The sequence below is a fragment of the Monomorium pharaonis genome, chromosome 10 (assembly GCF_013373865.1).
Source record: "Monomorium pharaonis isolate MP-MQ-018 chromosome 10, ASM1337386v2, whole genome shotgun sequence".
NCBI classification, from domain to species: domain Eukaryota; kingdom Metazoa; phylum Arthropoda; class Insecta; order Hymenoptera; family Formicidae; genus Monomorium; species Monomorium pharaonis.
Genome location: NC_050476.1, coordinates 14,883,578 through 14,900,450, shown reverse-complemented (window position 1 = coordinate 14,900,450; position 16,873 = coordinate 14,883,578). Strand labels below are relative to the sequence as shown.

The window sequence follows — 16,873 nt, the reverse complement described above, 5'->3', positions numbered from 1 at the left end:
AGATATAACACATATACCTAGTTTTCTCAATCATATTTTCTTATTTACTGGTACAAGATTCTTTTAATTTTAGTTAATGGTAAAGTGTTATGATACTAAATTTGAATTGCATTTTTTTTCAGAAACTAAGACCCATTCATGTTAATCCCTTCATACTTCTAGTATACTTAATGGCTCTTTTTGTATATGCAACTAATTTTATTTGGCATTTCGCAGTTTTTGCCACTTTCTTGTAAGTTAAGTTAAAAGTTGTCAATTTTCTAACATTATTTAACTTTTAACTTGTTACTATCTAATTCTGAATTTAATCCAAAGCATTACTGAATTGTCATAATCATTACTCAAAAACATTTATAGCTTCCATAGACATATAACATATTAAGAATAATAAATACCCTGAATAGCTTTGCACGGCTGTGTTTTCTCGATTGCCTTTAAGTTGCTGTCTTAAATCTTCTCCGAGATAGGGTAATGAACGAGTCGCACTTTTATCGACCGTAAGATGTGTCATGTCTCGTAAATTCAGTTCCGTTTCGAAATCGCTTGGTTTCAATATGTCTGTCAAGGACAATGCTGTGCATTCATCATGATTCTCCACGTATTTCGCTTTATATCGTTCCGGTAATTTCTTTAATGAACTTATACGATTATCATCCTGCAGATCAGAGGCGGAAGTAGCCCTGGACGAATTCAAGGACCTTTCACGTGGCGTTCCTTCCGTATAGTAAGTCCTGACCGTATCTTCATGCAGGAGTTCCTGATCGTTGCCCAAGAAAAAGTTGGAATGTTGTTTTTCATCGTCAATATTTTGCTCGCCGTAACGCAAACTATAGTCGGTTGGTTGATCTAAATCTGTTTCAGCGTAATCACCGAATAAACTATTATCCGGACTATGAACAATCGTTGCGGGCGACATCGCTTTCTGAATGGTGTTTAACACGTCATGTTGAGGCAATAGGACTTTCTTCGCATTCTCTTTCCTAGAAGGAACATCGGACAAATAGGAGGCCGGCTTTGAACTGTCGATTGCTTGCCGATAATCCGCTTTACCTTGAACAGTCGCTCCGACTTCCTCGGAGATGCTGGATTGACTTCCAGTTTTAGATGAAGACGACACGCTTCGATTAATCACAGATGCGTTGTTTTCGATGGAGGAGTGCAGCGAGGTCTGAGAAGATTCTTCATTAGGTATTGCGGCCCATGATATAGTAGAATTTGTACATCTCAGTTCATTTAACGCCGGATCAAAAATGTCAGATGATTTCAGTTGGTCCGGTATTACATTCTCGTAACGCAAAGCGTATTTCTTCTCGGAAGAGGTGGTTCTTGCGTGAACATCATCACTGCCGTTATTATCGAATTCGACGGTGGAATGCAGCGATGATGATTGTTGCTTCATTTGCGAGTCGGTGGATGACCCGTTCAGAACGTGACGATTCACCTGTTCGAACATGGTGTCGGAATGCGTGCTCGTCACGGAATGCATTGAGTCTCTGCTTTCGCTCCTAATAACTTCATTGGACTTCATAGATGTGCTGGACTGATTGTGTAACTGATAGGAGTGCAAACTATGAGCATTGATGCCGAGAAAGCTATGATTGAGCTTGAATGTGAATTTATCATCTTTGTTGGTCGGTGAGGTGCTCGGTTCGATGTTATCGCACGTTTCGGCCAGATTCTGGTCGATCTCCTGCTCCAAAGCTCGCTGTCTGCGGGTAACTAGACTTGGTAGGGTTGATAGTCCCAGTCCACGAGCAGTAGAGTCCAAGTGAACGAGATTGTTGCACCCGGGCCTGGCACTCAGCAGATTCTTCAGAGCCGCACTAGAACCCATCGAGATCATCTTGTGTTTAGAGTGAACGAGACTGCGTAACATCGGCACGGCCCCCAAATCCCAAAGAAGCCGTTGATCTTGAGGACAACGCGCAGACAAGTTCCATAGCGCTCCGCAGGCGTTGCTGACCACTGTCAGACTGGGCGATCTTAATTGCTGTAGGAGAACTTGTAAACAGCCTCTTTCTCTCACAATAGCTCGATAATCTTCTCGCACTGCTACGTGGCTTGATACGTTTCTCAGAATACCGCCGGCATTCTCAACTATCGCGAGCGTCTTGGATGGCGCTTTGTAGCTGAGCATATCCACGAGAAACGCTAGCGCGCCATCAACAGCGCAGATATCTACTTTATTTGTACTGCAATGGGCCGATAAATTCCATAGAGCGGATAAAATGGATTTGAGAGTAGATTCTTTACGGCCTTCCATGGCAGCTTTCATTAGGCCTGACACTGCACCCACTTCTCTCAGAGTCTGTTTACTGTTATTGTCAGCACGCCAAGATAGATTTCTTAGGACGCTGGCCGTTACTTGTCGAAGGTCGTCGCTAGGACTTCTTAGTTGCGAGACTAATGCTTTCATAAATTTCTTGAAGGAGCAAAGCAGTGCTTTATTGTTGCCATCGCCAAAGGTTAAGTTAGTCAACGCCATCCCCGCATATCGTCGCAACGTGATGCAGTTCTGATCATCGCTTTCGCTACCGTGGACCAAATGATCCATTTCAATGAGCTCAGCGACCGCGTGAAGGCCGCCTAGCTGGCACATCGCGTGACGATGGGCCTCATCGAAGGACAACTTCATAAGTGCGGCTATAGTCGCCGCAGGGTGACCTTTTTCAAGGTCATCCGTGGACTGATCACGTTCCAGAGACATTCTCAAATTCGCACAATAATCGCGCAGCTGCTCGAGAAATCGAAGCACTCGCGCCTCTCGGCGACCGGCCCTCTCATCGCTCTTGGCATACACTACATTATGTAACGCCTGCATAGCTCTGTCTCGAGTGTTGGGATTCTGTCCGGGCGCATGGATCAGTTGTACTAATAGTGGCAGGCAACCAGATTGTCTCATCACTAAACAGCTGTCTACTGAGGTGCTCATAGATAACAGAGTCGTGCTCATATCATCCCTGCCATTCTTTTCGAGCATATCCAATAAATTATATACGACGTCCATCTTAGCACCTAGTCGTCGATGACCCTGTAGCTCTGCGGTGCTGCTTTCGAGACCCGCAGAATTCGACGATGATGAAAAACTTATCACGCTAGCCACATCCTACACATACGAACATAGAAGATATTTTTGAGAAATGTTTTCATTTTTTTCCAGATTTTACACAAATTTCATACAGTATGTAACATTATAATAATATTACAAATTATTGTGTATTACATAGCAATATATCAATAATATTATATAAATATTAGTATAATATTAAATATTAATAAAAATCTATCATTGTATCCATAAATTTCTGCGATATTTTAATTTTTTAGTTTAATATTATTACGATTTGAATAGTATTGCAATATCGTATTAATAATACTTTTGTAATACTTCTGCAATGCATAAAGTCGCAAAAACTAAAGATCTTTTTTAACATATATTTTCATATATTTGTGATGTTATGCACAAGATACCGATACTTTGTACATGATACTGATATGCAAGATCCAACAAAGAGCCTTAATTTTTTATTTAGAAATAAAAGTAATTTTGAAAATATTCGTTGATAATGTTCCTATCTCTCTACAGTTCCATAACCGCAATTTTTTTTCTCTTCAGTAAATTGTTAATTATGTTTGTTACATATATCCGAACTTCTGCTTATAACGTGATTATTAGAACAAATTTACACCGACACAAGAATTATGTCACATAAACATCTTTACGGAGTTATTTAAATAAAATAATGATGGTTTATAACCTTTTCTTCTCTCTATCATAATTTATAATATGACTGCAATGTTACATGCTGGATGAATATATTAAAGAGTGCTTCCATTTCTCATACATTATGTTTTAGACTGTTTTAAATATCCCTTTTGAAGTTCTGCGTTATTTCTGCATTGACTGATTAACTTAAGAATGATCGTTTTTACAAAACTATGTATCGTATTATTTTAATCATCAACAAGATAAGCAATGGTTTCGCAACACTCCGTATGAGTATGAGATATAGTATATAAATATGCCGTTATAAATTGTTATATAATCGTTCAACTTACATTGTGTGCAGCGAGTGATGTGCTCTGCTGGGCCGGAAAACCAATCTGCTGATTAGCCCATACGTCTCTTCTTATGGGCCACGTTCCGCGATACGAAAATGGTAACCTGTAGTTAGACAGAGAAGTGCTATCCGGCTTAGCTTCCTCTTCGCTGCTGCCATCCTCTTTGTAACGTTTATTTCTTTTCAAGTAGAACTATAATGAGAAAGATTTTTTTTCTATTTCTAATATCGTGTCACGCGGGAAAATAGATTTTTTGTAATTTTATCGATGCGATTTTTTTCTCCGCGTTAGTTTCTATATTTTCAGAAAGCTGATTTTTATGTATTTTATACATTCGATAAATAATATAATTTTACATTGTATGCTAATATTTATATTTTATATTGTATGCTGATTTTTCTCAAAATGTAGGAAATGGACAAAATAATGTAAACATCTAAAAAATATAATACTTATATTGTTAATAAGATTTGAATTTTATACAGGCACACAAAAAAAGTGGTTAGTCCGGCGGACGAGACTAATCAATCCTTATGTATTTTGACCCGCTGAACCGAATCCAAAGTCATGGCGAATTCGGTTGGATTGTACCAGTGCGCCCTCGTTTAGTGCAGTTTAGTTTTTCCCATTCTAAATACAAGGCAACAGAATACGAAACATTAAACGAGGGCGCACTAGTGCGCACTGATGCACCCAATCAAATTCGCCATCAAAATTGCAAAGTTAGCTCATTTTTTCTAACCTTAAAAAATTGTTTTTTAAAGTTGGTCCGACGGACCAGACTAATCTATCCTTACGTATTTTGACCCGCTGAATCCAAGGTCAGAATTGCTGAATTGATTCATTTTTTCCTAACCTCGAAAAAACACTTTGTAAAAGCAGTTTGGGTCACAAATGTATAATCCAGAGTGTGCAAGCTTGCGTAATCACATTATTCAAGGAAAATTCAATATGTATGACAAGTCTGAGCTTCTGTGAATGAATAGCATAGAAAATTCACTCCATTTTTTCATTATATCTAACTCTTTTATTCTCGAAGGTTCTGTGCAATGGCTTTCTCTTACGTTTCTTCCCTTTCACAGAGACATCTCGTTTGCGTCCAGCAGAAATCAGCCATCATGTTCACATCCCACTTGGTTGATATCGATGTTCCATCTCCTTGACGTCCTGATGAAATCTCTCCCTGTTCTTCACTATAATCGAAAGAAAACTAGATTTTCTGGGAAGTAGTCGATACGAGAATCCAAAAAATGCAACTTAAAATTCATTAAGTAATCTAGTTTTTTATAGTTCTCCACCATTTCCGCTACCCTTTCTCTGCAATCTTGACTTTTACGGTTTCCTAGAAAATTTTCTGTAACACCTTTGAAACTCAGCCATACTGCTCTTTCGTCTTCATTCATTTTGGTGGCAAAATTGTCGTCTCTCAACATTTTACATATTTAAGGTCCATCGAAAATTTCTTCCTGCAATTTCGCATCAGGGATGTTGGGAAATTTTTCTTGTAAATACTGCATTCATCTTTTTTATTCAGAGCTTTCACCTATTGTTTCATGAGTCCTAATTTGATATGAAGAAGTGGAAAAACTTTTGAAGGCTCAATTAACGGTTTATTTATGTTTTTAGACCCAAATTGCAAAGACGTTCTTGGCCATTCTTTTCTTATGTAATAGTTCGTTCGATTTCTACTATTCTATTCACATAGAAAGCACGGATTTTTTGTGTAACTTGATTGTTGACCCAATAATATGGTGACAATTTTCAGATTCCCACAAATTTGCCATCTATGTTCTGTGTATTTAATTTTTTCAAGAACTGTTTTCAGATTTGTGTACTCTTCTTTTATCACTACCGAGTGTACTACAGGAATGGAAGCATATACATTATTTGCATATACATTATTGTGCAGCAACACTTTTCAAGCTTCTCTTAACAGAATCGATGAATAAGCTCCATTCATCAGACTTGTAACAACCAGGTTTTAGTTTGTTCATTAATCCGATAACATCGTGACAATAGACTAATAAATGTTCTTCATCTGCAGAGAAATATTGCCAATATTCTCTTTCTCTGTCACGATAATAGGTTTTCACATTTTTTGCCTCTCTAGCATTGTGTTTCAACTAAAACGCCAGAAACTCTGCTCCAACCTTGGGCAAACCCAAATCTCGAACGAGATTGTTCACCTTCTCTTGTGTTATTTTTCTTGGTTTTTTTGAAATATTATACAGAACATAAGGTTTGTTTTTTATTTCTGTACTGCTGCACTAGTGCAATAAGTTAGAAAGAAAAAATATATATTTGTCTTATTTTAACTTATTGCACTAGTGCAGCAGTGCAGAAATAAAAAACAAACCTACAATCACCATCACTTGATTCACTTAAAAAAAAAACAAGCCAATTCAACAATTCTGAGCTTGGATTCGGATTCAGCGGGTCAAAATACACAAGGACAGACTAGTCTGGTCCGCCGAACCAACCACTTTTTTATGCCTGTGTTATTAATTGATTGTTAGTACCTAAATTAAAAGTTGCAACATAATATTGATATAAATAAATTTAATTAATAAATAAACATTTGCCAGTATAGTCGATTATAAGAGTTAACTCATTTTTCGAGAACTATCGCATTAATTTGAGCATACTATTTATGCATTTTATTCCCATACGACAGTGCTGAAATATTGTAATGTTCGGAAATGGTACAGAAATATTTCATTCACATTTTAATTGTAACTTTGCATCCAAAACATTTCACAAATGTAGTGCTTGCTTCATATTTTTATAACATTGCAAATACAATATTTCTGAAATCTTTTAGAAACATAAAAAAGTTTGCTTTCATATTTGAACGTTTCAGTAATATCACAAAAGAAATGTGACAAATATAATATTTCAAAAATATTCCTAATCTTAAGACATAAAGTAATATTATATTTACATTGCACAAATAATATTTCCATAAAATATTAAACACAATATCGTATTTCCAATATTTTCGAAAAATTTCTGAGGATTGTATAGGTAATGAAAAATTGAATTACAATAAAATAGCTACCATACGAAAACTTTATTATATTTAATATTTTTGTTATTAAATAATATTTTTTAATGATATTTTATAAGATGTTCTATATTTTTGTCAAAACAAATGTGTCTTTAATATATAATGTAGATTTATAATATAATGTAGTCTTTAATATATAATAAAGATATAATGTAGTGACCTGTTTCAAAAATAACTAGAACGCGTTTTTCGAATTTAAGACTAGAGCACAGACTTTTGCATAATGCATAGTATATAACACATAGTATATGACACATAAGAAAATGAAATTAATCAGAGGCCTTTACTTCTATCCTGGGGGAAGGAAATAGGCGATTCTGATTGAATGATTATCTTATGCGTTATGCATTATACGTTATGCAAAAGTCTGTGCTCACGTCTTTAAACTTAATTTTTTGTGTTCTCAACATGTGACAATTTTAACTAGTTTTATCACAATAACAAAGCAAAAACAGATATTTTTACAAGTTATTCCACATGTTATTTCGCATATGTAAAAATAAGTAAAAAACAATAAATTTATATTTATTTATGAAGATATTATTTAACTATATATGTTTTATCTTTCTGACAACATCTATTGAACTGATCTATAGCAAATATTCATAAACATCAAGTCTTCATGGATCATCACGAAGTTCGCATCGATCTCGAAGTTACGATCTTCGAGATCAACCAATGTGGCGGTTGATAATTGAATGGGCGACCATTTTTCTGATTGTAGAAGTTAAACAATGCAATAAATAGATGTAACTATGATTTAGGTGGTCGCGGTATGTGTAGTAACACCATTGCGGTGGGAGATTTTTGTAATGTGAATGCATATGCTGGATGGGACATGTACCCGAAATATTTTCTAAAATGTTTCTGCAATATTTTACATAGATGGGCATTTCAGAAATATTATTGAGATATTACTGAAATCTTTCAGCAAGGTTGCATTTCAAATAATTGTGGACATTGATACATTGCAGAAATATTGTAGAAATGGTCGTAAAATATTTCTGATATTGCTGTAAAAGTGTAATATTTCAAATAAAATATTTTAGAAATATTATATGTCAAGTGGATTATTTTATTCCAACAAGAATAAAAATTGCATTGAAGATTAATAATGTTAACCTTTTATTAATAAAACAAGTGGTGTAAGTAACTTCTAAATTGTTCACGTCAATCGCAATCCTAAATTCGATCAGTGGCTGTTATTTCTTTTGCAACAGAATTATTTACAGTATTTGAGGGAAAACAGATGCTTGTTAGCATCATTATTATTAAATTGATCAATTTAATGTTGTGGTATTACTAATCTGATCTTTATTTTGCTGTGTTTTAAAGACCGAAAATTATATTCAATGTAATTTACAGTTTGATGAACTTTGAGGGGTATATAAAATCACATACGTAAATATATCAGCATAAAGCTATGATCAAGTAAATATATTAATTATGATCTATAGTGTTATTTACATAATTTTGTCTCTATTCCTTCTATACTTACTGAAGCATGTACATTATATGATACCGAAAAGTATTGTTAATTTTGGTAATTATTCCAAACCACGGCTCCACGTCCAAATGGGCTAAAATTTTTGTAATGGCTTCTTATGGTTAAAAAGTAATATTTATATTAATATAAATAACAATTTTTAATTAGGGAAAGTACAAAAAAACTTATAAACAAACAAGAGTAATTATTCCGAAACACTGCTCCATCTCCAAATGAACTAAAAATTTTTGTAATAACTTCTTATACTTAAGAGAGTAATGTAAATAACAATTTTAAGTTGGGGGAAGTACAAAAAAAAATTTATAAACAAAAAAAATTTTTTAATGTACCATTATTTTCTGATTAATGTGGAGTAAAATTCGTCCTCCCAGGAGTACACACGTACACACACACGGGGGGGGGGAAGAAGATGCAAAGGGAGACCCCCTTGATGATAAATTACTTACCTGACATAGTTATTCTCAACAAAGTACGCACCGTACTTTTGCGCACTTCTACCTAGGGCACCCCTACCAACGGAGTAGGTGCAAGAGGGGGGCCGAAGGTCACCCTTGCACCCCGTGCGTGCGTGCGCGTGCGTGCGTGCGTGCGTGCGTGCGTGCGTGCGTGCGTGCGTGCGTGCGTGCGTGCGTGCGTGCGTGCGTGCGTGCGTGCGTGCGTGCGTGCGTGCGTGCGTGCGTGCGTGCGTGCGTGCGTGCGTGCGTGCGTGCGTGCGTGCGTGCGTGCGTGCGTGCGTGCGTGCGTGCGTGCGTGCGTGCGTGCGTGCGTGCGTGCGTGCGTGCGTGCGTGCGTGCGTGCGTGCGTGCGTGCGTGCGTGCGTGCGTGCGTGCGTGCGTGTGTGTGTGTGTAAGGACGAATTTTATTCCACATTAATCAGAAAACAATGGTGCATTTTTAAATCTTTTTTGTTTATAAATTTTTTTTCTTGTATTTTCCCGACTTAAAATTGTTATTTACACTACTTTCTAAGCATAAGAAGCCATTACAAAAAATTCTGCCCATTTGGAGGTAGAGCTGTGGTTCGGAATAATAGCCTTAATTTTAAACGTAAAATAATTTTAAATTTTGTTTATTGACATCTTGGCTTTGTTAAAACAATTCAAATAATTTTTTATCTACAAAGCGACAATTTTTCCTGTGGCGGATAATGTATACAGAATGTAACATGCTGTATTATAGCTTGGAAATTTTTTAACATGTACGCAAGTGCAGATAAATAGAAAAGCGATATAACACATTGTGGAGAATGATTTAAAGGGCTAAACCCAGCGAAAGAGAAAGGACGATGCGATCACTGTGAAACTTGAGATGAGTAATGTGTATATATATGCATAGAGAGGGAAAACAGAAAGAATGAGAAAGGGAGGGGAGAAAGAGATAGAGAGAGAAAGAGAATGGCGGTGAATGACAGTGCGAGACAGAAACGAAAGTCGAGTGCTCCCTGTAAAATCAATACCATACGGGATGGTAGTGGAGATGTGTATATACTCATGCACTACGAATACAATTTGTGTGGCAGTGGTTTTCAACTTTTATTCCCCACAAAAACTTTTATGAAAAATAGAATAAAAACTACACATAATCTCTCAAAAAGAATTATATGATATAATTTTAATTTCTATAACATTGAAATTATATTCGAAAGTGGAATAACATATGCATGTGCAAAGGAAAATTAGATTAAAATTAGATTAAAAGATTAACCTTTGCGCTTGTAACGCTATCATTTGAACGCTTGTAATGCTATCATTAATTTTTGCTATGCTCCAAATAATTCTGAAGATACTTCATATTTGGAATTTTAATCTTAATTGTTTGTCTTAATTTTGTAATTAATATTCTAATTTTATTTAATTTCGAAATAAATGTATTAGCAAAAACCTAGAAAAAAAATTTTATAAATTTAAAAAGAACAATACTTCGTCTCGAAGTACATTAATAACGTATTGCAATTAAGGATTTTAATATCAATATAACAAATAATATATCACATAAACCATTCTAACTATAATTTAAATTGAGCCACAACAAACACTAATGTGAGATTGCGCTGCGGCAAGTTTCATCCAGACATAATACACTGCATATTTAAACTCGGGGTATATAACATCTTAAAGATACTTTTAAAACGTCTTATGATATCTAAAATTTTTTAACATTTTACATTCCAATTTCTGACGTTGTCTTAGATTCTTAAAGAATCTCTTATGTCTACTCTACACCAGCAAATAAAACTATTTAAAACTACTTACGAATAAATATTAATAAACTCAAGATATCTTATCCATATTCAAATGTCATGCACAAAAAAGTGTGTTACGATAATAGACAAAAATGCTACCTCGGGACTTGGCGTCGATGAACGACATTCGTTTTCCTCCTTGGATTCTGGCTCCATGACATCTTCCTTGTTGATTTCAGCGACGAGAGGAGGGTTCAGGTAAATACGCGATAGCCTCGACGCTGCGGCATCGACGGCGACGGCGCCCTCCGCAGCGACGCATCTTTGCGTGGCGGCGGCAGCATCGACGGGACTAAACGACGCTGCTGCGGCGTCAGCGGAGACCGAATCCAGCCTGCGCAGTGGTGGCGACTGCTGTTCTCTCTGCTGTACACACCATGTGATGCCTTCCACCCTGATACCCTCCGTCGCCAATGACGAGTTGCACGACACACGACCCTCAGTCGCGCGTATCCTATCCCGATGGGTTTCCGCGTTCTCCTAGAAAAAGAAAAGGTAGAAGCGCATCAGCCTGGAAGAAAAAATAATAGAGAAAATAGCGAGTATATAAGTATATAAAAAAAGAGATCTCTTTTTCTAAAATCTTAAATTTTCACAGGGTTTCTATTTTGTCACGATGATTTTTTAGGTCTTTAGGGATTTCTTTAAGAAAAAGGTGTAATGAATTATTTTTAAAATAACTTAATTTAACCCTTATCCGATATTGTGGGGTCTGTCAAACCCCACCGAATTCAACGTTCAATTAACTATCGAAAATTCACGAAAATCATGAAATTTTTTCACATACTCAAAATCAAATTTTAATTAAAACAACTATTCGTCACAAAATAAGATGTTTGAAAGGTAATCTGTAAAGTCACTAACATCAATATCTTCTTTGCGGCAAACATTTTTGTCGTTGGGATTTCACTTCAGTGTACCGATTATGAAATTCTACTGAAGTGTACCAAGTAAGAGTTAATTACTTTTTGTTCTTTATTTATTATCGTTTGAAAATTTGTTTCCTATTTTTTGAAAGAAAAAATAAATAATTTATTAACAATATTTTTAACCCTTATATGATTCATTGATTACCATAATTTCGAATCTTCCACCAGTAAACTAAAATTAAAAATTCTAACATTTAATTAAAAATTTTTATCAGAACACTTGTAGCTGTCATTAAAACAAGAATATCTTAATAACTTAATTTTTCTAAAGCTTGGAAATAAAAAATAGAGTAAAAATAGAGTACAAATCAAAATTTTCAAGGATAAGTGCGCTGTATTTATTTATTAAACAAAATAAAATATTTTAGCTCCGACAATACAATAAGTCTGATTAAAATGTCATTTAAATTTTTAAATTTAATTTATTGAAGTCTCCAGAGTTATGGTCACTAATGAATCATGCAGAAAATCAAACTACTGTAATAAATCTAATTCTTCTTATTTTTTTACGTTAATTTTCTAGTAATATTTTTATTTAATAAATAGGAAATCTTCAACAATATATAATATATAAAGAAAAAATACTACAAAAACTATTATAAAAGTAATTATAAAAATATTTACTCTTTACAAATTTCTTAAAAACAAATAAAAAACGTAACTTATAAGATTTAAAAACAAAAATATTAAAAATAGGATTTATGAATCAAGCGCGATTGATGGTGCGCTTTATTATGTATTTATTATCAGGGTTGGGAAATAACGGTAATAGTAACGCGTTACTTGTAACGTCGTTACCGTTACCGTTATTTTTTTTCTGTAACGATTTGGTAACGCCGTTACTTTTCTTTTGCAGTAACGAAAAAGTAACGACGTTATATTTTCTTTTGTAATGAGTAACGAAACGCAATTACTTTTATCGTTACTTTTAAATATATAGCCGATACATAAACGTGGAAATATTTGCCGTCTGATAGAAAGCAAGGAGAGAACAGGAAAGAAAAAGAATTTTTTGTATCTAAAAAAAGAATTCATCTTAGAAAAAGATTTCTTTTTGCATCTAAAGAATTCATAATTGGTGACATAAAAAAAATTACTAAAAGAATTATTTTAGATTCTTTGTGTTATCTGGATAATAGGTATATGAAATAAACGTTTAAAGTGTACAAAGTATATAAAAAATGTAATATGTAATATAGATATGTATTGAAAATATATAAAAGTATTTAAAGATAAATATCTTCCCATTTTATGTTCTGTACGTCTTAGTATCTTATTTTATAAATCTGTCTTATCATTAAGAAAAAAGTAACCAAAAGTAACGATTTTTCGTTATTTTTAAAGTAACGGTAACGCGTTACTTTTTACGGCCAGTAACGAGTAACGATAACGAGTTACTTTTTATCAAGAGTAACGGTAACGGTAACGAGTTACTTTAAAAAACTAACTTTCCCAACTCTGTTTATTATTGTGTAACAAAAGTTCTTGAGTAATCGCCAAATTAAAACAATAACTTATATAAATTAAACACTTCTTGTATCCGGACGTGTTTTAACTTGTCTTCAAATCATTCTCAATAGATGGAACAAATTTAAAAGTGCGTTTGAAAAATTTCGGTCTTAAAAGTCTGAAACGTAGTATGGCAGACCATGGTTAGTGATTATTCGTTTTACATCGATGGTTATTCTAGGTTTGTAGGCTTGATTTGCAGAAACTTCAACATCAAGTATTGTGATACTACCGATGAATACATGTTTTAGCGATGTAAATGTCGATTGTAAATTTAGCTCAGCGTGTAAAATTGCAGAGTCAAAAAATAAAATTTAAAAGTAAAAAGTATAAAAGAGGGTCCGCAATGTAAATGGATTTTTTGCCCGTTTTTCGGCCCTCGCTTTTGGAATCGATTTTTATGTTAAATGATGAGAGCTTATGATAAGACATTATTTTAAAAAAAGTTATAATGAGACATTATTTTAAAAAAAGTTTCACGTTGAGCATACGTCTGGTTTACTTATAACCTATATATATGTAATATAACTGAAACCAGGTTCCTCTATCGATTACGGATGGTTTTTAGAAGCTGGAAGTCTAAACTAAGAATAATCAGCAAACTCAAATAACCTTCCTGAAGAATTTCTGAGTGCATTTTTGCATTAAAAAAATCTCAGAAGAGTCACTACTCGTATAACTGGAATTTGGTGCCTTTGTCAATTAGGAATGGTTTTTGGGGATTGGTAGTCCTACATGAGAGTGATCAGCAAATTTAGGTAACGTTCCTCTTCAATCCCCAGATGCATTTTTGTTTCTGAAGGTCTTATGAGAGTTAACACTCGAATACCAGGAAGCTTGTGCCGATTTTGATGAGGGATGGATTTTGGGATTGAGTCGAATACGAGGACGATTGGCTAACACATATCGCTTTCATAAAAAAAATCTGCATGTATTTTGGAGACTCAAAAAATCCTTGGTGGATTGTTTCACGTACAGCTAGAGTTTACTCCGATAGGAAGATTTTGCAAACATTGTACAATAATGGCATTAAAGATTGTGCTAAGATGATTCGCCATAACGCAACAGTTTTGTCAGAATATAATTCTTAAATAATATTTGTTAAAGATTCGACAAATATTGAAACATAAATATTGTGCAATTGTTTCAGCGTTTAAAATTATCACATTATAATCTTCAATATTTTTACAACATAATGCAGCAATAATAATGTGCAATATTTACAGCATTTAATCTTCAATATTTAATTCAAAATTAATATCAAAAGGTATTATAATGAATTTAACAAATATCGTTTATTCATTAGACATTTAATAAGGATGAAAAAAGAGGCAATTGTTTAACAGATTAGTTGCGTCTGTTGGAGAGTATCGCATTGATAGTAATAGTGGTCAGAAACTCTTAAATCATTCCTACATTATAATGTACAAATATTGAAACATGCAATATTACACATTCCATGTTTCAATATTTGTGCATCATAATTTAGGAATAATTGGGGAATAATTTGAGTCTTTTGTGCACAATTATATTTCTAAATGTTTTAAACATGTTATGACTGAAATATTTTTCTCAATTATTGCACAATTTATTTCTAAAATTAATTTTGCAAATGTGCTGTTAAGATGATTCGCCATATTGCTATTGTTATGCCAACATATCATTTCAAAATTTAATTGCGCAAACATTTATTAATGTTTTATAAAAGATTAATGTTTCTACATCTATTTCCTTAACTATGCCTTCATAATGACGCATTATAAATCTTTTACAATTTTTTTGTCACAATTTTATAAATCTTTTCCTATCGGGGTTAGCGTCACAATGTGATAATAATACCACATTTTCTTAATAGAAAATTCCAATTTTGACACCCTATATCTCAGAAACGAGACGTATGCTCAACGTAAAACTTTTTTTTTAAATGTCTTATTATATGCTATCATTTAACATACGAATCGATTTTAAAATCGAGGGCCGAAAAACGGGCAATTTTTGCGGACTCTTTTTTGTAACAATTAACTTTTAGAGGATCAGTCTTTTTTTAAACGACTTCTTTTAGTTTTAATAACATTTTTGTCTCCGTCAGTGTGTTAAACTACGAAAAAGATGACATCGCTCCAGGGCTTAATATTATGCTTCCGGTCCGGAAAAAAATAAATGGTTATTTTTTGCAGTACTTGAACTTTATATTACTGTTTATTGTTAAAATAATTGTTTAATGTCATTTGCAATAAAAATGTGTTGCAAAATGTGTATAAAAACATAAATATGTCGCAATTTGTGAGGTATGCGTCATTAAAATGTCGTTATAGAAAGTAATGTTAATATATTTTAAAATAAATGCACATATTATAATACAAGTAATTTTAGCTAAACAAATGGTGTTTTCAATAAATCAAATTATAAGGCTAATATTATGTTTCCGGTCCGAGAGAGATTAAGAGGTAATATTTACATATAAAACTTTCAAAAATTCGAAAAATTTTTTGTTTTAAATGATATATTAGAGTCTTAAAAATAAGGTACAATAGATCTTATATGTGAAAGTTTTTAAAATGGTTTTACAACTAATGTTTCAAACCAAGGCGTGATGCTATCTAAGCAGCACCAGAGTAGCGCGCAGCGGTTCAAAGTTTATGTGCCAGTGTTGCCATTCTATTATAATCGTAACCAATCTATTACTTTTGCACATGATTTAATACGTTGTTATACTCTTTGTCAATCTAATGTTTTCATAAGTTATTTTTTCTTCAGCTTTCACAGTCGATAAACAGCATAGATTACCGATTATGAATTGCGAAAGCCAACTCAACTTTCGACCGTGACAGGTAACTGTTGACTTTTATTTGATCAATCATTAGGGAGACAGCCTTACTGTGATTGGCTTTCTTTACATCGATATTCTTTGATATGCATACTACTGAAATATAATATAACCGGAACGAATGCGGCGATAGAATCCCTTTGTTAAAGATGATTGAGAAAGAGCGTTCTAAGAGGTATCCTTGTCCCTTTTTAACTACTTGTTCATAAACTTTTTATGAGACTGTACAGTCACGTGAACGCGTTAATTAAAAAAGGACAAGGATACCTCTGAAAACCCTCTTTGTCGGATCGCGACACTAGCGCTCGCACTCGTTCCGGATATATTATATTTCAGTGATGCATACTAACTGGCCAATCGCAGCCATTGTTGTGAGTGGCGCTAATAATACTTCCTTTGATTATATAAGTATGGACCATAGACTTACTAGAATAGACTGCTTATGAAGGTAGTGGGGGTATCCGTCACTGAGAAAAGAAGGTATCCGTCCTTTTCAGTGACGGATATCTCCACCGTTTTTCTACCCCGTAAGCAGTCTATTCTAGTAAGTCTATGGTATGGACTGCCAGTGCCCTAGTTTTCTCATTAACTTTTGTACTGATAGTGTTTTTGATCGGCCTGAGTTAATCGCTACTGGCAGTCCATACTTTTGACTATATAAGTATGGACTACCAGTAGTTAATTTCAGACTAGTAACTAAGATATCGCACCATCGACCAATTGAGAAATT

At 34.1% G+C, this 16,873-nt stretch overlaps 1 protein-coding gene across 10 annotated transcripts in view; it reads right to left on the bottom strand.

Moving 5' to 3' along the window:
- Positions 1–16,873, bottom strand: part of LOC105840120 — a 62,781-nt gene that overhangs the window by 18,289 nt on the left and 27,619 nt on the right. For all 10 annotated transcript variants that reach the window (XM_036292604.1, XM_036292603.1, XM_036292606.1 and 7 more), the window contains 3 exons: positions 10,978–11,358; positions 4,060–4,254; positions 396–3,106 (listed from right to left, as the gene is read on the bottom strand). In XM_036292604.1, coding sequence (XP_036148497.1) covers positions 396–3,106; positions 4,060–4,254; positions 10,978–11,358 — 3,287 coding nt within the window. The remainder of the gene's footprint in view (positions 1–395; positions 3,107–4,059; positions 4,255–10,977; positions 11,359–16,873) is intronic.